Here is a 23,052-nt window from a genome sequence, read left to right as displayed (position 1 = left end):
GAGCCGCCAATTGTCACTCGCTATTTCAATACAGCCACGATGGCTAAATTTAGTTTGTTTGCGCTAGCCACCTGGGTGGGCCTAGCTGCAGCCAAGGATGTCTACCTGAACTGGAACATCACTTGGGTTAATGCTTCCCCAGATGGGTTTGAGCGCCCGGTCATTGGTATCAATGGCCAATGGCCCTGCCCGCAGATTGACGTGAACGTGGGCGACCAACTGATCGTAGATGTCTACAATGGTCTTGGAAACGAGTCCACGGCTATCCACTGGCACGGCATGCACCAGGTTGGCAGTGGTGTTATGGATGGCGCGGTTGGAGTCACCCAGTGCCCACTTCCCCCTGGCTCGCACATGCAATATCACTTCGATGTAGGTAATCCCCGCGGGAGAGATGAACATGTTCTAATTGCAGTATAGGTCGACCAAGCTGGAACATACTGGTATCACTCACACAACGCCGGCCAGTACCCGGATGGATTCCGTGGTGCTCTGATTGTCCACGACCCTAAGCCTCCCTTCCACTATGATGATGAGTTCACACTCACCCTGAGTGACTGGTACCACCGGGAGATGCCGGATTTGCTGAGCTCGCCCGAGGTGGCCAGAGGCCAAGAGCCCCTCCCTGACTCGGCATTGATCAACGACTCGACCAATACCAAGATCAAGGTTCTGCCTAACAAGACGTATCTTGTTCACATTATCTGCGTTGGAAACTGGCCCGGTCATTTCTGGGTCATCGATGGCCACGAGATGACTGTCGTGGAGGTTGACGGCGTCTATACCGATCCCTACCCTGCTGGAGACAAGTTCTTGCGTGTTGCAACTGGCCAGCGTATGAGTGTCTTGATCAAGACCAAGGCTGATGCAAGCCAGAACTTTGCTATCTGGGATACTATGGATGTTAACATGATGTTCATCTTCGAAAATCGCACCATTCCGGAAAACTACAACCCCAATGCCACCGCGTGGTTGGTGTACGACGATGCCAAGCCCCTGCCTCCTCCTCCCGTCTTCCATCACATAGACTTCCAGGATGACTTTGTGGATGATGTCACTTTGGTACCAGCAGATCACCAGCCCTTGCTCGAGCCGGTGGACCACCAGATCATCCTGGAGACCGGTGGCGCATTGGTCGACGGTGTTCCTCGCTTCACTGTTAACAACAAGACCTACATCGGCCCGAAGGTGCCGTCTCTCTACACTGCCAATACAGTCGGTCCCGAGTTTGCCTCCAACCCCGCCGTATATGGCCAAGTAAACCCCTTCGTCGTGAAGCACAACGAGGTCGTCGAAATCGTGATCAACAACCACCATAATAACCTGCACCCATGGCACTTGCACGGTCACCAGTTCCAGGTTCTGCAGCGCACCCCAGTCGATGGCGGCTACTACACCGGCCTCTCGAGCAACGTCTCCAAGACCCCGATCAGACGTGATACCATCATGGTTCAGAACCACGGCCACACTGTCATCCGCTTCCGCGCCGATAACCCCGGTGTCTGGATGCTTCACTGCCACATCGAGTGGCACGTTGAGGCTGGTCTGATGGCCACCATTATCGAGGCTCCCGAGACCTTCGCCAATACGGTGCACGCTCCCCCAAAGAGCCACTACGCAGCCTGCGCCGCGTACCCGCAACCCGTCAGCGGCAATGCCGCTGGCAAGAACGGTCTTGACTTGAGCGGACTCGACACCAAGGCTACCGCCGGCAGTCACGGAGCTCTGTATACTGCGACCAAGAGCACCAAGACTGCCGCTGCTGCGCATCCAGCTCAGCAATCGTCGCAAGCAGCGGCGCCAAAGCCACAACCCCAGGCTCCACAGCCCGAGTCCCCGCCGGCGGCACCCAGTCCTAATGACAACCCCGCCAACGTCGCGAGTTACTGGCCAGTTCCTCACACGGGTGAGACAAATATCTATTTTGACAGTCCTGACAAATCCCATGACCATCACATCACCGTCCACGAGGAGTCCACCAACGGCCCGTGGCCCAACCAAAATACCCACAGCGGTTATGTTATCGATGGCGACAAGAAATATCCCCTCCCAGAATCTGGGTGAGTGTACTAAGAATTAGCTCAAATGTGCTCATCAGCTAACTCTTTCTAGTTCTGCTGATATTTTGAAGGAGATCAAGGATTGGGAATAATATGGGCATTTGCGGTAGGATATAGCGCTTTCATGGAGGTTATCAAACGCTTGTATATTAGTCTTTTTTACTTTTGTCTCATTCACATCACAGCCATTGGCAACACTAATTAATTGAATGACTGCCCCTTTCACTTACATTTCTTCCCGTGTATGTGACGTACACAACATAGATGTGTCTTCGATTATCTAACATGGATATCATATATCCTCTGTTAACAATTATCACGAATTAAACATTAACTACAGTATAGCATGACATCTCCTTCCCCGATAATAGCCGCAAAGTGAGCCCTGGTACACCATGTACCTGGGAATAACAGCTCCGTTTCCTAATCGAGTAGGAGTCTAATTATCACATCCTGACGACCTCACCTATACAAACATACTTCCTCGTAACGAAATAAATCCCCCATACTAGCGCCATACTAGTGACTCTACAAGAAATCTTCCCATACAATAATCCACAATGGCAACCCATCCATTCTGCTGCACCACAATCCAACCCACCAAGCCCCCAAATCCCGACCACGAGCAGACATTCACCGAATTCACAAAATGGGGTCTCACCACCATCGGTAATCTAACAGGATCCACAGATCCCTCCGAAGCGAGCGTCTGCATCCAGCTCGTGCGCCAAGTCAACAGCGGGCCGATAGAGTCTATTCGGTACTTCGTTGCAAGTGACACACACGGGAGTTTCGAAGAGGTCCCTGAAGATGGGATTGTGGATGCGAATTTCGTGAAGATGAATGAGTGAGTTGTTGCATGGATCTAACCCTTAGACGCATTTATCGTCCCCGTCCTTTCCTTGCCATATCCATATCCATATCCATATCCATATCCATATCCATATCCATATCCGTATCCGTATCCGTATCCGTATCCGTATACTTATCCTTATTAACCGTGTCAACAGATGCAAAACCTTCCAATGTACCCAACACAACCGAACCTTCGATCTCAACCTCTACGAACCGAGCACGGGGAGCTCACGCAATTGGCGAGCTAGTATCGGGAAACCACTCAAGCAACTGGAGAATGCAATCAAGTACAAAATCTCCGGATCTGGATCTGGATCGGGGTCAAGATCTATATCTATGATAGGCTCAACGGGATCTGGGGTGGGATATGGAGGTAATTCTGGCTATGGATATGGAACAGGGATGGGATATGGTTCCGCATGGGGAGCTAATTTGGGATCTGGCTGTGGACCGAACTGGGGAACTGAGGGTTCGGCCGTTTTTGATAAGCATCTGCTGTCTTCGACTACTGTTGAGACTGGGTCTAGTGATTCTGATTCTGATAGTCATGGAGAAGACCAAGACCAAGAGCAAAACCAAAACCAAGACCGAGAGGGTGGGATATCTCAGTCTGGCGATGGGACTGAGATAAATCAAGACAGCAACGATGACCAACCTATATCGTCTTCGCCTACGTTCGACACCGAGGTAACTCAAGATGAAGATGCAGGGTCAAATTCGCCTGGATTTGAGACTCAGGCTACTGCTTATGATGAAGATCGTGTGAGTCAGAGTTTCTTAGATACAGAGGACTATGGGTGTTATTATTCTGAACGGTCTTCTGATGACTATGGTAGCTATGACTGCGATGGAGGGGACAGTGGCTTCTCGTATGAACAGGATTGTGGAGATTGTGGAGGTTGTGACGATTGAATAGCCAGGTCTTGATCCGTTGGATGTTTTGCTGTATTGCTTTTCCTTAGCTCTTCATATAACGAACTTTCTGTCGTCTTTGTTGTAGATTGAGAATGAGAAACCCGAGGAATAAATTCTTAGAGTCAGTACACTAAGTAGGTATCCTCGCCTTGTCGCAGTCATGAGTATGTTTATATTCTTTTTTAGTACTAAGCACGGGATTCTAGATACAACGACAACCATTAAGATTGTGCTCATGACCTAAATACATTCCCAGTGCTCTGGATCTGCCCCATCGCCGCTCCCCTTAAACACGTTTCGTTTGGGGTACCTACAATGCTTTCTTCGAAAGCTTACCCCTTGTAACTTGTCATCGTCGACAAACTTTGTCCCTAGTATTGTGTCAGGCCCTACACCCTCTTCTACCCACCTCACCAGCGCCATCAGCAAATTTTGCTTGTGATCAAGACCCGTATTTCCCGCTGAATTCTGCCCGACCATCCAGGCACCTGGGCCGTAGCAACAATGACCCATCCCCGAAACCTGAAAGTAACGGTAGAACTCGTCAAGGGCTGACGTGTTGAGGCTCATGGTGCGGGCAACGTAATCATAATACCGCTCTGAATTGGAGGACGGAATGAGCCCGTCCTGTAAACCGTGAAATGTAAGTAACTTCCCACCAGCATCCCTGAAGGCGCTTAGATCAGAATCAAAGGAATCAGAGCTTGCAGCGTTGAGCTTAATCATAGCAAGAAGGTCCGTAATGTTCATCGTAGCAGGATCCCAGGACGGGTCATTATGCAAAACATAACGTAGCCATTCGACTGTCAGTGAGAAAACCTCACCACCGTATAGCAGTTCAGGTGTGCCATCGATGCTAGGACTTGGATACATAGCCGGGTATATTAGTTTCCCGTCCAAGTACAAGGGGGACAGTAACTGCCGGACAGTATTGGCCTGTTCCCCAGTCAAGCAGAGTGAGTCGTTATTCCCCGTCCCTGGATTGCAAAGAAGAGCTTCCGGTCTGTAATGGCATTGTGCCGGGTTTTCGATGATACCATCCAGCACGCCGTCGATGTTGTCGCATTGACGTAGCATGTCGTCGTAAATCGTGGACCAGAGCGGCAACGGTACGAATGTGGAAGAGTTGGCGGGCCCAGTGATTAGATAAAAGTTTCCTATCCAGGCGAGGAGACTGCTCAAGTCTATACCGGGGTCGCCGGCTAATATTCCATCGAAGTCATCGGGAAATGCCTGAGCGGATTTGAAACCCTGGCGGCCGCCAGTTGAGCAGCCTAAGAAGTAGGAATAGTCGTGTGGGCGGGAGTAGAATGTTTGGCTGATTTCTTTACCAACAACGGTCGCTGTGTGAATTCTATTTGTTTTGGTCAGTGGTAGTCGATAGAAGAAGGATTTAAGGGGAAATGACCCGCGCCAGGACCAGTCTGTCAGAATATCTGGATTGTTCAAGAAGGATTCCCCGGTAGTTCCGTTATGACCCTGACAACATTAGCAAGATAGTATAAGTAGAGAAAAGATATTAACATACTGCATTTGTACCAACAGTTGCGAACCCAAGGGCTGTTGATCGGTTAGCTAAACTTTTCTCCTTGAGATGCATCGGGTTTACATGCCACTCGCGTAGTCCATATCGTCGTACTGAATACCTGGTACCCACGAGTCAGCATTATATCATATAAAGTTGTGGGTTGTATAACGTAGCCCACGCATACATCCAGAAAGATCTCCATTGGCCGTGCTTAAAAACCTTCCCGACCAATCCCGTGGCAGCCACACTTCAAGGCTGATTTCTGATATATCGGACGTCGAAAGACTAACGGCAATTCGACAGATATCTCGAGAAACAACCTGTGACTGTTGCCAACACTCTTCAGGGAAGCTCAGGTTCGTGTCGCCCGGCACAACCTCTGAGAACCAGATGTTTCGATCATTAGTAGATATGTAAGACCCAATTGTGGCACAGGCGGTTTCAAATCGATCACTGACTTCGCACTGGGATGAGAAAAGTGTTGTTAAAGGACAGTATCCAAGTTCCAATGGCATATTGATGATATGGATACAAAGTGGTTGTATTGCTCATGTTAAGTTTATTAAGAGTACCTACCTATTCCGGACCTTGGCAAAGTGGGTTTATAAGTGCCAAGAAACACTAGTGTCAAGTTACCATGGGTCAAGCTTAAATGACTGCCGATTACTCACAGAGTGTCATGTGCTGTCATCGGATAATCTTAATCTTCTATGTACGGAGTATATTTAGAGTTATAGCGCAGTACATGAACCCATATTGACTATTGAAATTCAATCGTGATATTCCAAATTACAGTTATGCCTGATCCAATCCGAATTGCGCTATTTGGTCTGTCCGCCGATCCAAAGGCGTGGGCAAACGGGACCCATCTACCTGCCCTCAAGAACAATCCTCACTATCGTATTGTTGCCCTCGTCAACTCCAGTGTTAGTTCAGCCAGGACTGCAATCGAAAAACATGGGCTAGATTCCGATGTCAAGGCGTACGACAATCCTCAAGATGCCGCCGATGATCCGAACGTGGATCTTGCCGTCATCAGCGTCAATGTTGCTTCACACTACAAGCTCGTCAAACCTTGTATTCTTGCAGGCAAGGATATCTTCGTTGAGTGGCCTTTGGCAGCAAACACCCAGCAGGCAAAGGAGCTCACTGAACTTGCGAAAGTGCATCAAGTGAAGAACATAGTCGGATTGCAAGAACGAATTGATCCGTGTTTTTTGAAGATCAAGGAAATTATCGACAGTGGAAAGATCGGCAACGCCTTGAACACTACAATTAATGCACGCGGAATGGTTCTGGGGCCCGGTCCAGTTCACCAGAGGATTCAGTATTTCTTGGATGATGAATCCGGAGGAAACTTGCTGACAATCCCATTCCTCCATTGTAAGTAAAAATCTGCTTTCCCACTCAAGAAGAACGTCCGCGCAAATCTTCAGATGACTAACTCAAGATAGTGATGGACGGTGTCTTCAGCATCCTTGGCAAGCCAAAGAACTATCAGACATTGCTGCATAAGGGGATGCCTCCTCGAAACATCGTGGATGATGACGGAAAAGTCGTCGTGGCGGACTATGATGGCACCGCTCATGACCAGATTGCCTTCCACGGCATCTTGCAAGGTGGCACCATGATCACGATGCAATACCGACAGGGCGGTACTATGGACCAGGGGCTGCGCTGGTATATCTACGGTACCAAGGGCGAGATCGAGATTACGAGTTCACAACCTTATATCGCTTTCATACCCGAGTCTGTTAAAATCAGGGTGCATGAATGGGCTACGGATACAATTACAGATGTACCAGTGGTGCGGCCCGATCACTTCCCGTCTGAACTTCAAGGTGCATCGATTGATCTTTACGGTCTGTATGAGGCTTTCTGGAATAATGAGGTGGAGAAATTTGCTAGCTTTGAGGACGCTGTGGAGATGCACGCTTTCTTGGACGAGGTGCGATCGAAGGATCAAGAGAGAACTGTGTAATAATAAATCCCTGTCATTGAGTTAGCGCCATTGTGTATGTTAGATAAGGGCAATGGCTTCCAAGGTTGGTTGGTTGGATGCGTGGGAATGTCCGAAAACCTAAGACTGGCAAATCGATCAAATCCCCAAAATACTATGTAATCATGTACTTTTTTTCAAGATAAGGATGTAGGCAATAAGGACTCAGCCGCAGTTTGCGACGGAAAAAAGAAATGGGAAAGTGGCGGGTGGGACAGACGGGGTATCCGATTGGGCGGGCGAAATTGCAGGGGGGCGGCGATGAGTGCAAGATAGAGAGGAAGAATAGAGAATTTGGAGAGGAGGATAAACGGCGAAGACGTGGCTTTTATGTTGAGAGCATTGAATGGGGATTACATGACAGCGTATTGGCGCCAATCCTACAGGCAAAACTGACTAGAAAAGCCAATTTACAGGTCTGCCGTTTACAACTAGAATGTGAGGACCTGTGAAATCGACGCCGGAAATGGCTCCCTCTTACAGGCTGATCTAAGGGCCCTCGCTCTTCATCCTACCCAACCGGGCGCTTGTAAGATAGTCCTAGACTACGACATCGCCCGTCCATGGGCCCCTAGGAGGGGCCCAAGGCCTATAGGTACACCTATAATTAGTTAGCATGTTTATAAATCTATTAAATTATCCTATTATAGCTAGAATATATATTTAAGATATATAGTAACTCTACTAACTTGTTTTGTATATATTTTGCTGCTCATCTCAGTTGTATTGATAAACGGTAGAAAAAAGGCGGAGAGAAGCTTAATTTGTGAAATGGACTTTTCTATGTATAACTTTGGATAGTAATTAGAGTAAGATTTCGTATCTCGCGAATAATATAAAATTCTATTAATATCAGTTGTATTTTATAAACTTATATCGACTAAATTACTATATTATATTACTTAAAGGTCGAGTTCTAGTTCTATACAAATAACTGTATTTTATTAAGATATAGTATAAGCAATTTTATCTACCTTAATTAGGCTTAGCGCTCGAAATTTATATATCCGAGGGTCGCTGCGGGTCGTGGAGGGTCACCCGCGAGCGACCCTTAGAGGGTCAGGGTCAGGGTCGTCAGGGTCACCCGCGGGTTACTGCTAGGTCTACCTAATTGTTACCAAACCGACCACTAGTCAGGTGTCGTTCGGAGAAGAAGCGTCTATCTACTTGAATATCTGCCAGGGGCCAAAATGCTAGCTGCCCTTATTCCTCCAATAGATAAGCCTGGCTTAATCGCTCCGAAATTTGCATTTCTGTTGATGGAGAAGTGATCCCCCGGTGCAAAGATACTGGGTGGTACCACCTTCCAGACTGAGAGGTTCTGAGCTTTAGCTTGCTCTCCCGGCCCTCAGCACATCTCTCACTCTCAGGAAAGTGAGTCGGAACTCAACTCGGTACCTGGAACAGGTGAACGAGTTACGTGCGATGGACTCCCTCTGCAACGATAACTCTTTTGGCCCGATTGTTCGACCAAGTTGTCGGGGCGGCTTTGATTTTACATTGCTCTTTGAAAATGCCATTCTCACCATCTTGCCATGCAGTCTGATCATTGTTCTGGGCCTGGGACGCCTTTTCAATCTGCGGAACAGTCCCCGGAAAGTGGGGAACCAGGCCTCCTTTGCGTACAAGGCAGTAAGTCGACACAGGACCCCAGGTCATCTTTGGGTAGGAAAGCACTGACATTGACAAGGTAGCCATTTGTTTGCTTGCCCTTTTCCAACTAACACTCCTCATCGTCTGGGTATACCAACGTCTACATGGAGACCGAGTGACGATTCCTGCCGCGACAGTCGAACTGGTGGCAACTATTGTCCTGGCCTTGCTCTCTCATGCCGAGCATCTCAAAAATGTGCGCCCTTCAACTATTCTCACGCTATACTTGCCGCTCGTCGTGACGCTGGACATCGCGCGGGATCGTACGCTATGGTTAATGCATCTACATTTGCCCATCGCCGTACTTTTCACAGTATGTCTTGCCTTGAAAGTGGCGTGGGTGGTCTTGGAAGCACGGGAGAAGCGCAACATCATTCTGGACAAGTACAGCGACATCAACAGCGAAGAATCAGCAGGTATTCTCAAACGATCATTCTTCGGGTGGTTACTACCATATATAATTCATGGGGCAAAAAGAGAAATCGCTGTCGAGGACCTGGTTGAATTGGACGGAAACCTACGGTCGCGGTATCTTCACGAAGCATTCCAGCGCGAGTGGCATCGCGGTAAATCTCCAGCTCTAGGTGAGCCAAGAACCCGTCGTCAACCTCAATACTGACAAAACTTTATGGCATAGTTGATCCCCGCAAGCCGAACCAGCTAGCTTTGAGTTTGTTGAAAATATTCAAATGGAGACTATTGGCAGGAGTCCTTCCTCGGATTGGACTCCTCGTCTTTACAATCTTCCAGCCTATAGTAATTCAAAAGCTCATCGACTACGTCAGTGCAACCCACCTGCCGATGGGAGATGCTACTGGGGTGGGGTTGATCGGAGCTGTGTTACTGGTATATGGAGGGACTGCTGTACGTTGTCACAATTTCTCTCTATCATATAGAAATTCCTGACATCAGTATAGCTCTGTACCGGTGTTTATTATCACACCATGTACAGATTGGTAGTCATGATTCGAGGGGCCCTAATTTCAGCCATTTACGAGGGAGCCCTAGCTTCCCACGGATCGAATGAGAATGCATCCTCGACATTGACCTTAATCAGCGCTGACTGCGACACAATTGTACTTGGTCTGGTTGACTTTCACGAGGTCTGGGCCTCGTTTGCGCAGATTGGAGTAATCATGTGGTTGCTGGCTCGGCAGGTACAGTGGGGAGCGGCCGCCCCGTTAGTTTTGTCACTCGGTATGATCCGCTTTATTCCTCACGAGAGCTTGAAATACTTTTACTGTGAAAACTAAATGCTTTTCTTAGCTTGTGTTTTCGCCAGTGTATTGCTCTTTGGGCGACTGAGCCTATACCAGAAAGATTGGAATGCAGCCATACAAGTACGACTCGCCGCTACCGCTGATATGCTGGGACAAATGCGTGAAGTCAAGTTCCTAGGACTGAGTGGCTTCTTTACTGCGTTCATCCAAGGCCTTCGTATCAAAGAGCTGTGCATCTCTCACAAGCTGCGTACCTTACTAGTGTGCATCACTGTAATTGGTATGCCCTTTCTATACCAAAAGTGAACCCTTTCGCGGAACAGCAGCCTTACTTTCGTCTCATAGCACTTACGCCCATGACTTTGGCACCTGTGATTACCTTCATCATATTTGTCGCTCCAAAGAGCACAGGGTCTCTCGTTCCATCAACAGCCTTCTCCTCGTTGACTATGTTGAGTCTTCTTTCACAGCCCATTAATCTCCTCGTGCAGACTGCACCTGGAATTGCCGGTGCACTTGGGTGTTTAGATCGAATTCAAATCTTCCTTGCGGTGACCCGAAAGAAGACCAATGACCCGAGCGACTCAACGCAAATAGGATCCTTCTCAGATAAAAGTGAACTTCAGCCAATGAAGACTCTGAATGTCAACACCGCACCTTTGAAGGAGTACGTCCTTCACATGAGCAACTCCAATTTAGGTTGGAAAAAAGACAGCTTTGTGGTCCGAGATTTGTGCATCTCTGTTTCACCAGGGCAATCTGTCGCAATCACTGGCCCTGTCGCTGGTGGGAAAACCACCATACTCAAAGGTATTCTGGGGGAGACTATATCAGCACAGGGATTAATTGACTGTCACGGAAGCTCGATTGCGTACTGTGATCAAGTCCCCTGGCTTATGAATGCCACTATCAGGCAGAATATAGCTGGTGATCACGTTTCTGGCCTCCAAAGATATAAGAAGGTGATCAAAGCTTGCCAACTGGAGGAAGATTTCATGAATTTGCCAGATGGTGAGCAAACTCTAGTTGGAAGCAATGGCATGAAGCTCAGTCATGGTCAAAAGCAACGCATCGTGGGTTCCCTTGTGTCTTGGGTAAATTTAGGCTCCATGTGCCCTTATCTGACGAGCTGCACAGTCTCTAGCTCGGACCCTTATGAAGAGAGTTGATCTTGCCTTGATTGACGATGTTCTCTCCGGCCTCGATAAACGCACGAAAACCAATGTTTTCCACCGTGTCTTCGGTCCACATGGTTTGCTTAAAGAGGATGGTTCCTCGTGTCTATTAGTAACTCATGACCGTATGTTCTCCGTTTCGCTGCTGAACCATTTTATGACAGACTTATTTATCAATCATTTAGAGACATTTCTTTCCTCTTTTGATAAAGTGGTGGCTTTGAACTCCGATGGCACCATTGATCATCAAGGCCCCATCGAGAACCACCAATCCAATGAACAATGCTCAGGCACGAGCAAAGAGCCGTCTTCCAATTTCAGGGATGTATCAGACATCCAAATTCAACCCAACCAACAAATCGTCTCGACTCCAAGCCAGGACAGGCAGAATGGTAGTGATTGGACTTTGTACAAGTATTACGCCAATGTGTGCGGCAATTGGAACAGCCTTATGTACTTGGCAATTACGGTGGTACTGGCCTTTGCGTACAATTTCTCATGTAAGCTCTCCCGTGGGGAGTTTTATCTTCTTTTTTCTTGCAAGTTTAACTGATCATGAGCTAGCCCTTTGGCTTGATTGGTGGTCTAGCGCAGATTCAGGAACAAAAGAGTCAACCACAGTCAAGTACTTGACGGTTTACTCGATTCTTGGAGCCACTACCTTGGGCCTTATAGCCGTGGCCAGCTGGTAAGAAGAGTTCATCAAAACGCATGCCCCATAGAAAAGGTTTTCAGCATGCTAATACCTTACGAAGGCAACTTATCGTGCGTATGGTGTCCAAGTCTGCTCTTCAGCTTCATCTCCTTGTTCTCCAGCAAACGATGCGGTAAGACATAAAATGATCTCTGATGTAATCATATATCTCACATGGGTTTTAGTGCACCGGTCTCGTTTTTTGCTTCAACAGATACAGGTGTCATGATGAATCGATTCAGTGAAGACATGCAACTCTTCGACATGGGTCTTCCCATGGCTGCGTTGAACACTACGATCTGTGAGTTATTTCCATTTTAACTCCAAGAATACTCATCCTCCAAATTATTTGTGACTCATTATGTCTAGTTTTTAACATTTCCGTCATACAACTGATCATTGTCTGCGCTTCCACTCGCTGGATGGCGACTATGATACCATTTTGCATTGGAGCCCTCTATCTACTACAGTCTCTATACCTTCGCACATCTCGTCAGGTTCGAATTATAGATATTGAGCTGCGAGCGCCTCTTTATACCCAATTTTTGGAGACATTGAGTGGCCTTGTCACAATCCGATGTTTCAAATGGCAGGAGGCATTTAGTGCTCATCATGAAGGACTCCTCGACACCTCTCAACGTGCATTCTACATGCTCTACACAATTCAAAGATGGTTGAATCTTGTGCTAGATCTATTGGTCATGGGTCTTGCGGTTATGCTGGCAGTCTTCGCTGTTGCATTGCATGGCAAGATGTCTCCCGGCTCTGTTGGTCTAGCGATCACAAATATCACAACTTTCAACTATAATTTGGTCAGCGTGATACAGGCCTGGACGAAAGTAGAAATGTCGCTTGGGGCCTTGGTTCGAACGCGTGAGTTCCTGAAAAACACTCCTGCCGAGCCAGGAGTCGATACCGTGGCAGATCTACCTCCTAGGTGGCCCGAAAGGGGCGAGATTGCGATTGAAAACCTCGTTGCTTCCCATGGGTATGTTGAAACTGTCTGTATGATGATGATTAGATCTGCTAAACTGACCTAATCATAGTGCCGACTCCCCGATCACCATTAAAAACGTCTCTTTGACTATTAAATCCGGCCAAAAGGTCGGGATTTGTGGACGAACCGGAAGGTATGTAAATCTCAACAGTCATGCTATGGTCAAAACATTCTTCTAACTATATTGAATTAGTGGGAAGAGTTCTTTGGTCTTCTCTCTCTGCAGGGGCATGCATTCCCACAGTGGGCGTATTCTGATCGACGGCATTGATCTCGCAACTGTACCCCCGGAGGAGATTCGTTCACGCATCAGTACCATCACCCAGGATCCTTTGCTCATTAAGGGAACTGTTCGTTTCAATCTCAACCTTTCTAGATCTCACACCGATGCTGCACTACTATCCGCCTGTGAAATGGTAGGGCTGGGAGAATTTATCCAGGCGCACGGTGGCATAGATACTGATCTCAGCACGCTCGCTCTTTCTCCCGGTCAGAAACAACTGTTCTGTCTAGCTCGCCTTCTGTTGAATCCTGCTCAAATCATTATTCTTGACGAGATTACTAGCAAGTCTGTTTTTCCTTTCCACCTTTAAGTTCAGCTCGTTGGCACCTGTTGCACTTATTTGTTCGTGGACTAACCTGGCATAGTGTTGACAACGAAACTGATCTCAAAATGCGCGAAATTATCGACAAAAATTTTCAGAGACAAACCATTATTTCCATAGCTCATAGGCTAGATTCAATCTTGAGCTATGACAAGATTGCTGTTCTGGACAAAGGCAAGTTGCTCGAATTTGACAGCCCCGATGTCTTGCTCTCCCAAAAATCACACTTTGCCGATCTATTGCATCATTCCAGCCGGTACTTGTGATTGAAACTTCGGGGTTTTGCTTATTCATAGAATTTATTTTAGTTAGCAATACATGGGTCTTTTTGCTTGTAGGCAGTGCTCTTGCCTATTTCCCCTCTATCAACACGTCAACACCTGCGATGAATATCTATACATCACCCATAAGACTGTTTTTCACTCTATGTAGTGGCTTACAAATTGATATATAGAAGGTTAAGTCTACCTTGGACCCTTATCCCCCAAACCAAACTTGAATCTTGAGTTTTCTAAAAGTATACAGCGAGCAATGGTCACATTATGATCAGCCCAACCGATCAACAGTACCTGGACTACCAGTATTATTCTCCACATTTCTCCAGCTCGTCAGATCCACTCTCATCTCCACTCAAAACAATGGCTCCACAGGTATTTTATTTTGATAAGATCCGGTCTGCAAGTTTCGAAGATGAAGACTACCGACTCGAACTCTTCGTCTACTGGACAAAAGCGAAAAGCAAGAGATTGGCAATGAAAGACGACAATCTAAGACTCAATGCCCCGTTTTGCGTCCGAGTGTTTCAAAGACCCAAGTCAAACCGGCTCTTTGCGCCAACCGGCTGGTGCGAATTCACTGAGGTCGAGTGGGAATTGCCCAGAGCGCCATGAGTGTCAGATGGGTATGTCCCCGGAGAATGTGTTGCATGTTCAAGGCTGACTATATTCAAAGACCGTCACACTATTAGTGCAGGGTTAATCGCACGACCTTTTGGGTTACAGTTTATGAACGAAGTGTGAAATCACTAACCCCGTCTCCAATGGTATCTACGAGCTCCAATATTAAAGTTCCCGATCAACATGGCTACGGAGAGGCTTCTTCGTCGACAGCAATCAACGAACCGACCAACATCACAGGGGAACTGTACACTTCGAAAAATCCATCAGCGCAAAACAATCACACAGAAAGCCTAGTTGGTAAAGATACCAAGTATGATTTGGAGAATATTGCTTCGTTAGCAAACATGCCTGCGGGCCAATATGTCCTTGGCTTGATTAACTGGGCGAGAAATACGATGCCATTGACCGAAGTCTCGCTTGCTACCGAAGCCGAGATTCTCAAAATGCATTTGTTTCATGATCTACGCAAGTTGACCCAGTCTGTTGAACAAAATATCGCCTTCTGGATGCTGTTAGGCACAGCATATCCAGTTGCGAAGTTCTTGATGAGCTGCAGCCCTTCCAACGCATATACCAAAGATGACAGAGCGAAGATACTCCAAGCTACTGCAGCCGCTATCAATGCGGTGTATATCCTCGCCAATAATCAGTATGAGGCCCAAGATAGCAACCGTCCTGACTATATCGACGTTTTCCAAGAGATTTGTCGACAACATCCGGATGATGAGTATCTGACTTCACTAGTGAAATGTGCCATTGAGCAACTGCCAGAGGCTCCTGAAGCAGAACAGGATGAGCAGAGCAAGGCTGGACTGGCTGAGAGAAAGGCTGGACTGGCTGAGAGAAAGGCATATCCACCAGTCAACGAAGATGACACGTATGATCACTGTGATTTGTCTGTTTCAGACTGTGAAGTCTAAGTGTGGATATTGCTATTCTTGCTGACACTAAGACCTTGCAGTAGCTAAATATGACCCATTAAATTCTTGCTATACCATACTGCAGTACACATTTCATAAACGATGGAAAACAAGTAAAATAAATTCTGATTCTAGTTAAAACTGCACAAATTTCTCTCCACAAAAACGAATTGTCATCTAGTCAAGACCCTTGAAAACCTCATCAAAGCGTAACTCATTCCAGCGCACAGTTGGCTTCAACCCAGCGAATTTCCAGACCCCATTGACCTTACGGTAGTAGTGTTCATTCGTAGCATGACCGTGACCACGCAGCTTGACAGTCTTCAATTCTTCAGTCTCGTAGACCTGGTGCGCCGCGCGCAGCTGATGGTGGCCAATAACCTCAGTGTCGGATATCTTCTCCCACCATGTCTGGCCAAGAAGATGCTGGGTCTTGATTTTTTTGTCACCCAGGAAGCCGGGGTGGGTGATCATGGCCATGTACTCCTCAGCGGCCATATTGTCCCATTTTTTCAGGCCGACCTCAGTGTAGTCGACCTTCAGGGTTGGGGCAATGATGCTGCGCAGACGGTCCCAATCCTGGAACATTGTCAGTCCTAATGTTAAATTGACGTTGAATGTCATACAATGCCTACCTTTGCATCATAACTGTCCGCCCAGTCGAAAACGAGCTTCGAGAGGATGAGGTAGTCTGCTGATGTTAATACAAGCAGGTGAATGGCAGTGGATTGAAACAGACCTTGGAAGCTAATGTCCAAGTTGGGCTCAGCGGTGTTGTTCACTACAGCAGGAGACATAGTTATCCAGCGATGTTTTCTTTCTGTGGGTAATTTGAGCTCTAGTTACAGATATGAGGCGCGCCGTGTGAGTGAATCCGAAGTACACTTCCAGAAAACTCTTCGAAACTCCTCGAAGTTTTGAAAGCAACATTCCTCGGATCTAGCCAGCATATTTCCGATGCACGGGAACACAACAATGCAACCGGGAGCGTCTGATGTGACAGGTGGTGGAGAAATTCACTCATGGCCTTCCGCATGCGGTACAAGGTAAAGCCAAGATACTTGTGACTCCCTATTCGCAAGCAGCTACTCTGTTTTAGGACCCGATCTTGGCCTTAGGTCTCTATGACTCCCATTGCCACCGACAGATTCGGAAACAAAGCCCAGCCTCTGCAATAGGGATGAATAATTGAGCCAAGCCATTTAACTGGTTCCAGCCAGGATCCTGGTGTTACTATTCAAAATACCAAATTCAATATTAGACTACGATTCCCACTCCCAGCGTGATTCTACATCCACCCATTTACAACCCTTCACACCTCACAAACATCAACATCAAACCCACCAAAATGGTTGTCCAGAACCCTAACGCTTCCCAGCTCGAGCTCGCTGGCAAAGTCGCTTTAGTGACTGGTGGTGGCCGAGGCATCGGAGCTGGCATCGCTCTAGAGCTCGCGAAGAAGGGAGCAAGCGTCGCTATCAACTACGCCAGCAGCTCTAAGACCGCCGATGGAGTGGTACAAGAGATCCAAGCGCAGGGCGTCCACGGCGCGGCATTCCAAGCCGACCTGACAAACGTCGACTCAATCGCCAACCTCTTCCGCCAGGTCGTCGCCCACTTCGGACAGCTAGACATTGTCGTGTCGAACGCTGGAACCGAGAAGTTCGTGCCGCTGTCCGAGACAACGCTGGATGACTTCAACGCGGTGTTCGACCTCAACACTCGGGCACAGTTCTTCGTCGCGAAGAACGCCTACGACCACATCCAGCCCGGCGGACGCGTGGTGCTGATGTCGTCCATTGCGGCGGGCCTAGGTGTTCCCGGTCACTCTCTGTATGCGGGCAGCAAGAGCGCTGTCGAGGGTTTTACTCGCTGCTTTGCTGCTGACTTTGGCAAGAAGAGGGCTACTGTTAATGCGATTGCTCCTGCTGGTGTTAAGAGTGATATGTGGTTGAGCAACGCGTGGCGTTATGCGCCTGGCTGTGACCAGAACTCGTCTATTGAGGAGATCGAGCAGGCACTTGCTAATGGAAGCCCCCTTGGGCGCTGTGGTGTGCCTGCGGATATTGGCCGCATTGTAGCATTCTTGGCTAGTCCTGCTGGAGAATGGATCAACGGTGAGTTCTGGAATGTTGGATTTACCCTTGGGAATATTGCTAATTTCATTGCCTGCAGGTCAAATTCTGCCTTGCAACGGTGGAGCTAACATCTAATTGACATCTAATTGGGTTAGAGGTGTTGGATATTTTTGTATTTGAGGTTATTGGAGGGGACTGAGGGAGCTATGTATAGAACCAGGGCCGATTATTATTTAAATTATATGTTGTCCTTGTTTAAATCTTGGTATTAATGTTGCTTCCCATAGAATCAGAATGAAGGACACTTCTTGTTATTATTCTACCATTTGATTATTCCGTATAAAAGTCTATTTCAGACCTGGCCCTTTCAACTACCTACATAGGATGAGGCTAGGCAATGAGGAAGTCGACACCAGAAAGGGCCACAAGAAGCCGCCAAGAGAAATCGAGGGTATGATTGAGGAATGAGACATCCGAGAATCCGATCTGCGGCCCTTTCCCTCGCCATCTTGGCTGTCCATCCCCCCGCATCCGGAAATATTCGAAGCAACCCCATGCCCTACGGAGATAACCGTCGGTACGGAGTAGATCTTTGCCGATTCAGTCTCATCTAGGGCTTGTGGCAATAGTCACCTACTGTTTGCATCTGAATCGACATCATCCTGCCTTGACTTTGCTTTCGTAATAGCTGTTACCAGCAAATACAAGCAATGGCAACCCAAATAAGAGATCACAAGATGCCTTGAATTTGTAGTTCATTAAAAAAAGGCCGTGCTAGCCAATATCAAACCCATCAAACCCATCAACCCCATCAATCTATTTCATCTATATTCCTCTCAATATGGTGAACTGGATTCTCGGAGATAAGTTCGACACTGTCTACCCTCACCAGGGCTCGATCAAGGTCCTGTGGGAGTCAAAGTGGAAATTCTGCGTACGGGCCTTCCCAAAAAGAGCAAAAGGTCCAGAAAACTAACATAATTGACCAGGCCTCGAAATCCATCTACCCATTCCACGATGGATCTCTGGAAGACTTTGAGCCCATTTTCGAAAAACTAATCGCTGTAAGCATCTCCAAACACAATCCATACATCCCAACACGACTAACAACAACAGGAAAACATCAACGACGCAAACACCGAGGCCTACACCGAAGCTTTCCTCCCAACCGCAACAGCACTAGAGAACCAAGCCGCGAAAGCCCTCAACAACGGCGATCTCTCCCGCGCTGCGGACCTCTACCGCCGCGCAGCAGTCATCCTCCGCATCTCACGCTTCCCCTACGTAAGCCCATCAACACGCCCAGAGACCTCCATCAAGCGCGCCGCCTTCGATCGCCAGAAGCAAGTGTACCTGAAAGCCGCCTCGCTATGGAACCCCATCATCACGGAGGAAGTGATTCCGCACACGCACCGCGCCGGCCGTGACGGCGCCGAAATCCCGCTGTACATTCGCCTGCCGGAGGAAGCGAGCGCTATCAACCGCGTCCCTGTCGTGCTTCTCATGACCGGGCTGGACGGCTACAGGCCCGATAACAGCCAGCGTTCCCACGAGATCGTTAATCGTGGCTGGGCGACTGTTATTGTTGAGATTCCTGGTACCGCGGACTCGCCTGCCGACCCGGCAGACCCTGAGTCGCCTGATAGGCTCTGGAACAGTGTGTTCGATTACATGGATCGCCGGCCGGAGTTTGACATGTCGCGTGTCGCGGCTTGGGGACTTAGTGCTGGTGGTTTCTATGCTATCCGGGCGTCTTGTACGCACCGTGCGCGTCTTGCGGGTGCTGTTGCTCATGGACCTGGATCGCACTTTGTTTTTAGTCCTGAGTGGTTGGCTAGGGCGAATGATCATGAGTATCCTTTCAAGTGAGTTGTGACTGGGTTTTTGCTTTGGTGGAGTACTAACCATGGTGATAGTCTTACTTCCGCTATGGCGGAGAAGTATGGGTATGACAGTGAGGAGGAGTTTGTGAAGAACGCTCAGAAGAAGTTCTCGCTCGTGGAGACCGGTGTTCTTGACCAGGATAACTGCCGATTGCTTATGCTCAACGTATGTATTCCCGATCGGTTCTGTCGAGAAAAGAAAAGAAAGCTGATGGTTTCTAGGGCGTTGATGACGGTGTTGTCCCGATTGAAGACTGTATCGAGCCTCTTAAGCATGGAGGTCCTAAGGAAAATCGGCTCTTCGAGAACCGGGTGCACATGGGATACCCTGACAGTCTGCCTGTGGCTTACAAGTGGTTGGAGAGTGTGCTATCTCCGAATATGAGGGAGTTGAAGAACTGAGCGGGCGATGAGGGGTGGATGTAGTCTGCTTTAGACAATCACTCATTGAAATTTAATGTTAATACTACTTGCTTGAATCTGATTCCACTTGGGTACATGGGCTACATTGCCTTGGAGGCGTACAACTTTTTCATATCTCTGTTATCTATGCGACGAAATAAAAGCCAAACAATCTTATATGGCCCACGGGTGTTATGTACGTGTATGTAAGAGACAGAGTGATACTTATCAAGGAAGCCTGAGGCAGCCTGGCCAACACCATGCGCGTCCATTTGGGGAAGGTACGTGAGACGTGACAATATAAAAGGCCCCCCACCCCCCTTCCTTCTCTTCTCTTCTTCCTCTCCCCAACCCTCTCGACCACCATCTCTATGAGACAGCGTTGGGGGAGGGTCCCGTAGCACAAGGGTGCGCCCATGCATGAAGACATCAACATTACCAAGTTGTTGAGGCCCATGCAGCTGCGCACCCAAATCAAACTGGGCTTTCTCGGGCGAGTTCTTTGACGAGTGACTGAGCTTCTGGGGTTCCATAGTCACTTGACGAGTCTCACGGAATACATTGGGGGGGGAAGGGGGGTGGGGGGGAGGTCACTACTGTGATATCCTCTTTGCCTAGTATGTAGCTATGTAGTTACCTATACTGTACTTGTGTAAAAGCTGTCTCAATACTATACACATTCATTAGAAAGATAACAAACGACTAGTAATTTGAAGACATAGATCAACATAGTTTTTATTGGTAGCTGTATGAAATAGTATATCCCATTTCACAAGCGAGCCCAATTAACTCGCTTTGATTTCCTTTTGTGAACAAGATAGTGGTAGGAATCACACTGCCAGAAACGCCCGCAATGCATTGAGGATATTTTTCCGATGCCCGTGAAAAGATCACGAGAGAACATAGACACATATGGAAGAAAGATTAACAAAAGTGGATTCATTCGTCGTCGACCCTCGGGCGTTTCGACTTGCGGTCATCATCACCTTCAGCTTCCTGAATTCCATAACGCTTCTGGCCCGAAGTCACATCGGCAATCATGTTGTCAATGCCAAATGGATCAGCAGTGTCCTTCTCGAACTGAACAGGACCTTGGCGCTCCTAAAGAATAACTTATTAGAGTTGAAAAGAAAGTGTATATCAGACGGAAGCTTACCTCGGCTTCAGCAGCGCCACGGAATCCCTCCTTGGCGCGACCCAGGACCTCGAATCGCTTGGTCTTTTCAAGCTTGCTCATCTCGCCTTCGCCTGCATCCTGGTCATCGGCATCAGCCTGGGCACGTGGACGATAAATGCTGTTGATGGCGTCCTGCGCGGCGAACAGCGGCTTGTCGTATGCATTATCTTCATTGAAACCAGATTGCATGCCGCTGGTCTGGTTGAACAAACGCGAATCCCACATAGATTCAGAGCTCTGTGTAGGCTTGGCCAGGCCAAGCGCAACTTTCTCGGAGATATCACGGTTCTGTTCTCGGGCCATGGTTTGAATGCGGCGCTCGGTACCCATGCGAGATTGGCGCAGCTGCCGTTCATCTTCGCGTCGTCGCTCGCGGCGCTGCTCCGCGCGGTCTCGGGCAGCTTCGTCATCTTCGCTAGGGGTAGCAGATCGAGAGGAGTATACAGATACACTGCGGCTGGCACTTCGGGAGCGGGAACGAGCCCGTGACACGCGAGCGCTGGGGCCAGCGCGGTCCTCGCGAGCTTTTTGTGCCAACATCCGAAGATGCTCCTCTTTCTGTGCCTTCTCCTTCTCTGCCAACTTCTGCTGCATCTGAGCTCGGAGCTGCACCTCCTCACGCGCATGTCGATCCGCTGTGAACAAAGCCTCCGCGAATTGGGCGAATTTGTCGTTGATTGAAACATCTTGCAATCCGCGACCATCTGCAGCCAAACGCTTGTCCAAGGGCACGGTGTAACCCTTGGGGTTCTTCCAGTTCGACACGGGTGGGGGAATCTTCCAAGCTTCTTGATCCTCCGCGGTAAGCTTCCTAGGCGGCGAGTGCATAACAGGAGGCGGCGGAGAGGGCGGGCCACGGGGAATCTTCTTGTGCTTAAACTTGGGCGGCTCCATGGGATCCAGCTGTCTCTCGACAATCTTCATAATACGATCATTCTGGCGACCGTTGTTGCCCATCTGGTTGGCCGGAGTGTATCGAACAAAAGTCGGCTCTGCTCTTTGTCCACCCTTGACGTTCTTCGGCTTCTGCGCTGAGGCAGCTCCTTCGACCAAGGTTGTAAGCGCGGCTTTCGTCTTTTCCATCTGAGCCTGGATCTCCTCCTCAGACGGCTTCTCCAGAGAGATTTCTCCCATATCCACCCGCTGGCGGAGCGGGATCAAATCCTTGAATGAGGCATGGACGGTGCGGTTGTCGGCGTGTCCGCGGCGGGCGATCGCGTCGTACTTGACCTTGCCTTCGGCATCAACCTGAAGAGCAAGCGCATTTGACTTGGATGACTTTCCCTTTCGGCCCATGTCGAGGGGATACTGTGCAACTAGGATCTCGGGGAACGCGCCGCCGTCCCCAAAATCTTCGGGGGCGCGAGGTCGCCATCCTGCACGGTTTCCGTAGGGCGGGGGTCCGGTCCTCTGAAAGACAGAATCAATTAGTCCTCGTACTGGTATGTCAATAGAACGATCCACAACTCACCCGTAGGACAACCTGTGTTTCATCAATCTGGTCGGCGCCCACCACGCGCGGACCACGAGGTTGCGCATGCTGTGGCAACTCCTCCTCCTCACCAGTGTATTTTGGTTTGGGGAGGGACTTGAAAAGTCCAGAAGTAATAGAGGTCGACATTTCAAGAGTGAGCAACTCAAGAGCTGTGCACTCGTGGTTGATGAGAGGAGATCATGGAGTGACGCTCCATTTGGCTTTTCGGGACAAACTGCGCTGATGGTCTTTATGGAATGCCGTATTTAATTATGCCAAGACTTTCCGACGTTGAGCAACAATTCACTTGGGTTGGCTCATTTCATAACGAATGCTATTGTTAAAATGCTTAATATGAGAACGCCTTCAAATTATAGAAATCCTTGTATTTACAGCAGCTGAGAAAATGACTGTTCAGACCTACAAACACAGGCAGGAGTAAAAGCATCCAAATGGAGGTGGAAATAGTAAGTCGCTAATAAACGACTAGATGTTACATATAATTACATGGAAACAAA

At 48.4% G+C, this 23,052-nt stretch overlaps 9 protein-coding genes across 9 annotated transcripts; 6 read left to right on the top strand and 3 right to left on the bottom strand.

Moving 5' to 3' along the window:
* Window positions 1-39: 39 nt before the first annotated feature.
* Window positions 40-2,152, top strand: abr1 (multicopper oxidase abr1; the record flags this gene model as incomplete). The annotated part of the gene is made up of 3 exons (XM_016737307.1): window positions 40-372; window positions 421-2,060; window positions 2,113-2,152. The coding sequence occupies 3 exons, from the start codon at window positions 40-42 to the stop codon at window positions 2,150-2,152; spliced, it is 2,013 nt and encodes a 670-aa protein (XP_016599022.1).
* A 468-nt stretch (window positions 2,153-2,620) lies between these two features.
* On the top strand, window positions 2,621-3,831 carry PEX2_000280 (uncharacterized protein; the record flags this gene model as incomplete). Its single annotated transcript, XM_016737306.1, has 3 exons — window positions 2,621-2,907; window positions 3,461-3,677; window positions 3,769-3,831. 3 exons carry the CDS (start codon window positions 2,621-2,623, stop codon window positions 3,829-3,831), a joined length of 567 nt encoding a protein of 188 aa, XP_016599021.1.
* A 239-nt stretch (window positions 3,832-4,070) lies between these two features.
* On the bottom strand, window positions 4,071-5,430 carry PEX2_000270 (Tannase/feruloyl esterase; the record flags this gene model as incomplete). Its single annotated transcript, XM_016737305.1, has 4 exons — window positions 4,071-4,115; window positions 4,167-5,184; window positions 5,239-5,309; window positions 5,359-5,430. 4 exons carry the CDS (start codon window positions 5,428-5,430, stop codon window positions 4,071-4,073), a joined length of 1,206 nt encoding a protein of 401 aa, XP_016599020.1.
* Window positions 5,431-6,155: 725 nt separating this feature from the next.
* Window positions 6,156-7,339, top strand: PEX2_000260 (Gfo/Idh/MocA family protein; the record flags this gene model as incomplete). The annotated part of the gene is made up of 2 exons (XM_016737304.1): window positions 6,156-6,741; window positions 6,813-7,339. 2 exons carry the CDS (start codon window positions 6,156-6,158, stop codon window positions 7,337-7,339), a joined length of 1,113 nt encoding a protein of 370 aa, XP_016599019.1.
* A 1,443-nt stretch (window positions 7,340-8,782) lies between these two features.
* Window positions 8,783-15,520, top strand: PEX2_000250 (ABC transporter, integral membrane type 1; the record flags this gene model as incomplete). The annotated part of the gene is made up of 17 exons (XM_016737303.1): window positions 8,783-8,989; window positions 9,048-9,594; window positions 9,648-9,874; window positions 9,928-10,207; window positions 10,277-10,510; window positions 10,576-11,303; window positions 11,368-11,530; window positions 11,591-11,905; window positions 11,970-12,093; window positions 12,161-12,232; window positions 12,285-12,400; window positions 12,469-13,087; window positions 13,146-13,229; window positions 13,290-13,664; window positions 13,745-13,957; window positions 14,252-14,545; window positions 14,674-15,520. 17 exons carry the CDS (start codon window positions 8,783-8,785, stop codon window positions 15,518-15,520), a joined length of 5,445 nt encoding a protein of 1,814 aa, XP_016599018.1.
* A 177-nt stretch (window positions 15,521-15,697) lies between these two features.
* Window positions 15,698-16,317, bottom strand: arp1 (scytalone dehydratase arp1; the record flags this gene model as incomplete). Its single annotated transcript, XM_016737302.1, has 2 exons — window positions 15,698-16,099; window positions 16,156-16,317. The coding sequence occupies 2 exons, from the start codon at window positions 16,315-16,317 to the stop codon at window positions 15,698-15,700; spliced, it is 564 nt and encodes a 187-aa protein (XP_016599017.1).
* Window positions 16,318-16,868: 551 nt separating this feature from the next.
* On the top strand, window positions 16,869-17,733 carry arp2 (hydroxynaphthalene reductase arp2; the record flags this gene model as incomplete). The annotated part of the gene is made up of 2 exons (XM_016737301.1): window positions 16,869-17,637; window positions 17,696-17,733. The coding sequence occupies 2 exons, from the start codon at window positions 16,869-16,871 to the stop codon at window positions 17,731-17,733; spliced, it is 807 nt and encodes a 268-aa protein (XP_016599016.1).
* A 706-nt stretch (window positions 17,734-18,439) lies between these two features.
* Window positions 18,440-19,883, top strand: ayg1 (heptaketide hydrolyase ayg1; the record flags this gene model as incomplete). The annotated part of the gene is made up of 5 exons (XM_016737300.1): window positions 18,440-18,532; window positions 18,588-18,662; window positions 18,715-19,463; window positions 19,515-19,647; window positions 19,704-19,883. The coding sequence occupies 5 exons, from the start codon at window positions 18,440-18,442 to the stop codon at window positions 19,881-19,883; spliced, it is 1,230 nt and encodes a 409-aa protein (XP_016599015.1).
* A 939-nt stretch (window positions 19,884-20,822) lies between these two features.
* On the bottom strand, window positions 20,823-22,681 carry PEX2_000210 (SKIP/SNW domain-containing protein; the record flags this gene model as incomplete). Its single annotated transcript, XM_016737299.1, has 3 exons — window positions 20,823-20,984; window positions 21,040-22,470; window positions 22,532-22,681. 3 exons carry the CDS (start codon window positions 22,679-22,681, stop codon window positions 20,823-20,825), a joined length of 1,743 nt encoding a protein of 580 aa, XP_016599014.1.
* Between the last annotated feature and the right edge of the window lie 371 nt (window positions 22,682-23,052).

The sequence above is a fragment of the Penicillium expansum genome (assembly GCF_000769745.1).
Source record: "Penicillium expansum strain MD-8 chromosome Unknown contig3, whole genome shotgun sequence".
Classification (NCBI taxonomy): domain Eukaryota; kingdom Fungi; phylum Ascomycota; class Eurotiomycetes; order Eurotiales; family Aspergillaceae; genus Penicillium; species Penicillium expansum.
The sequence above is the reverse complement of the archived record's forward strand: the minus strand, read 5'-3'. Positions and strand labels throughout refer to the sequence as shown.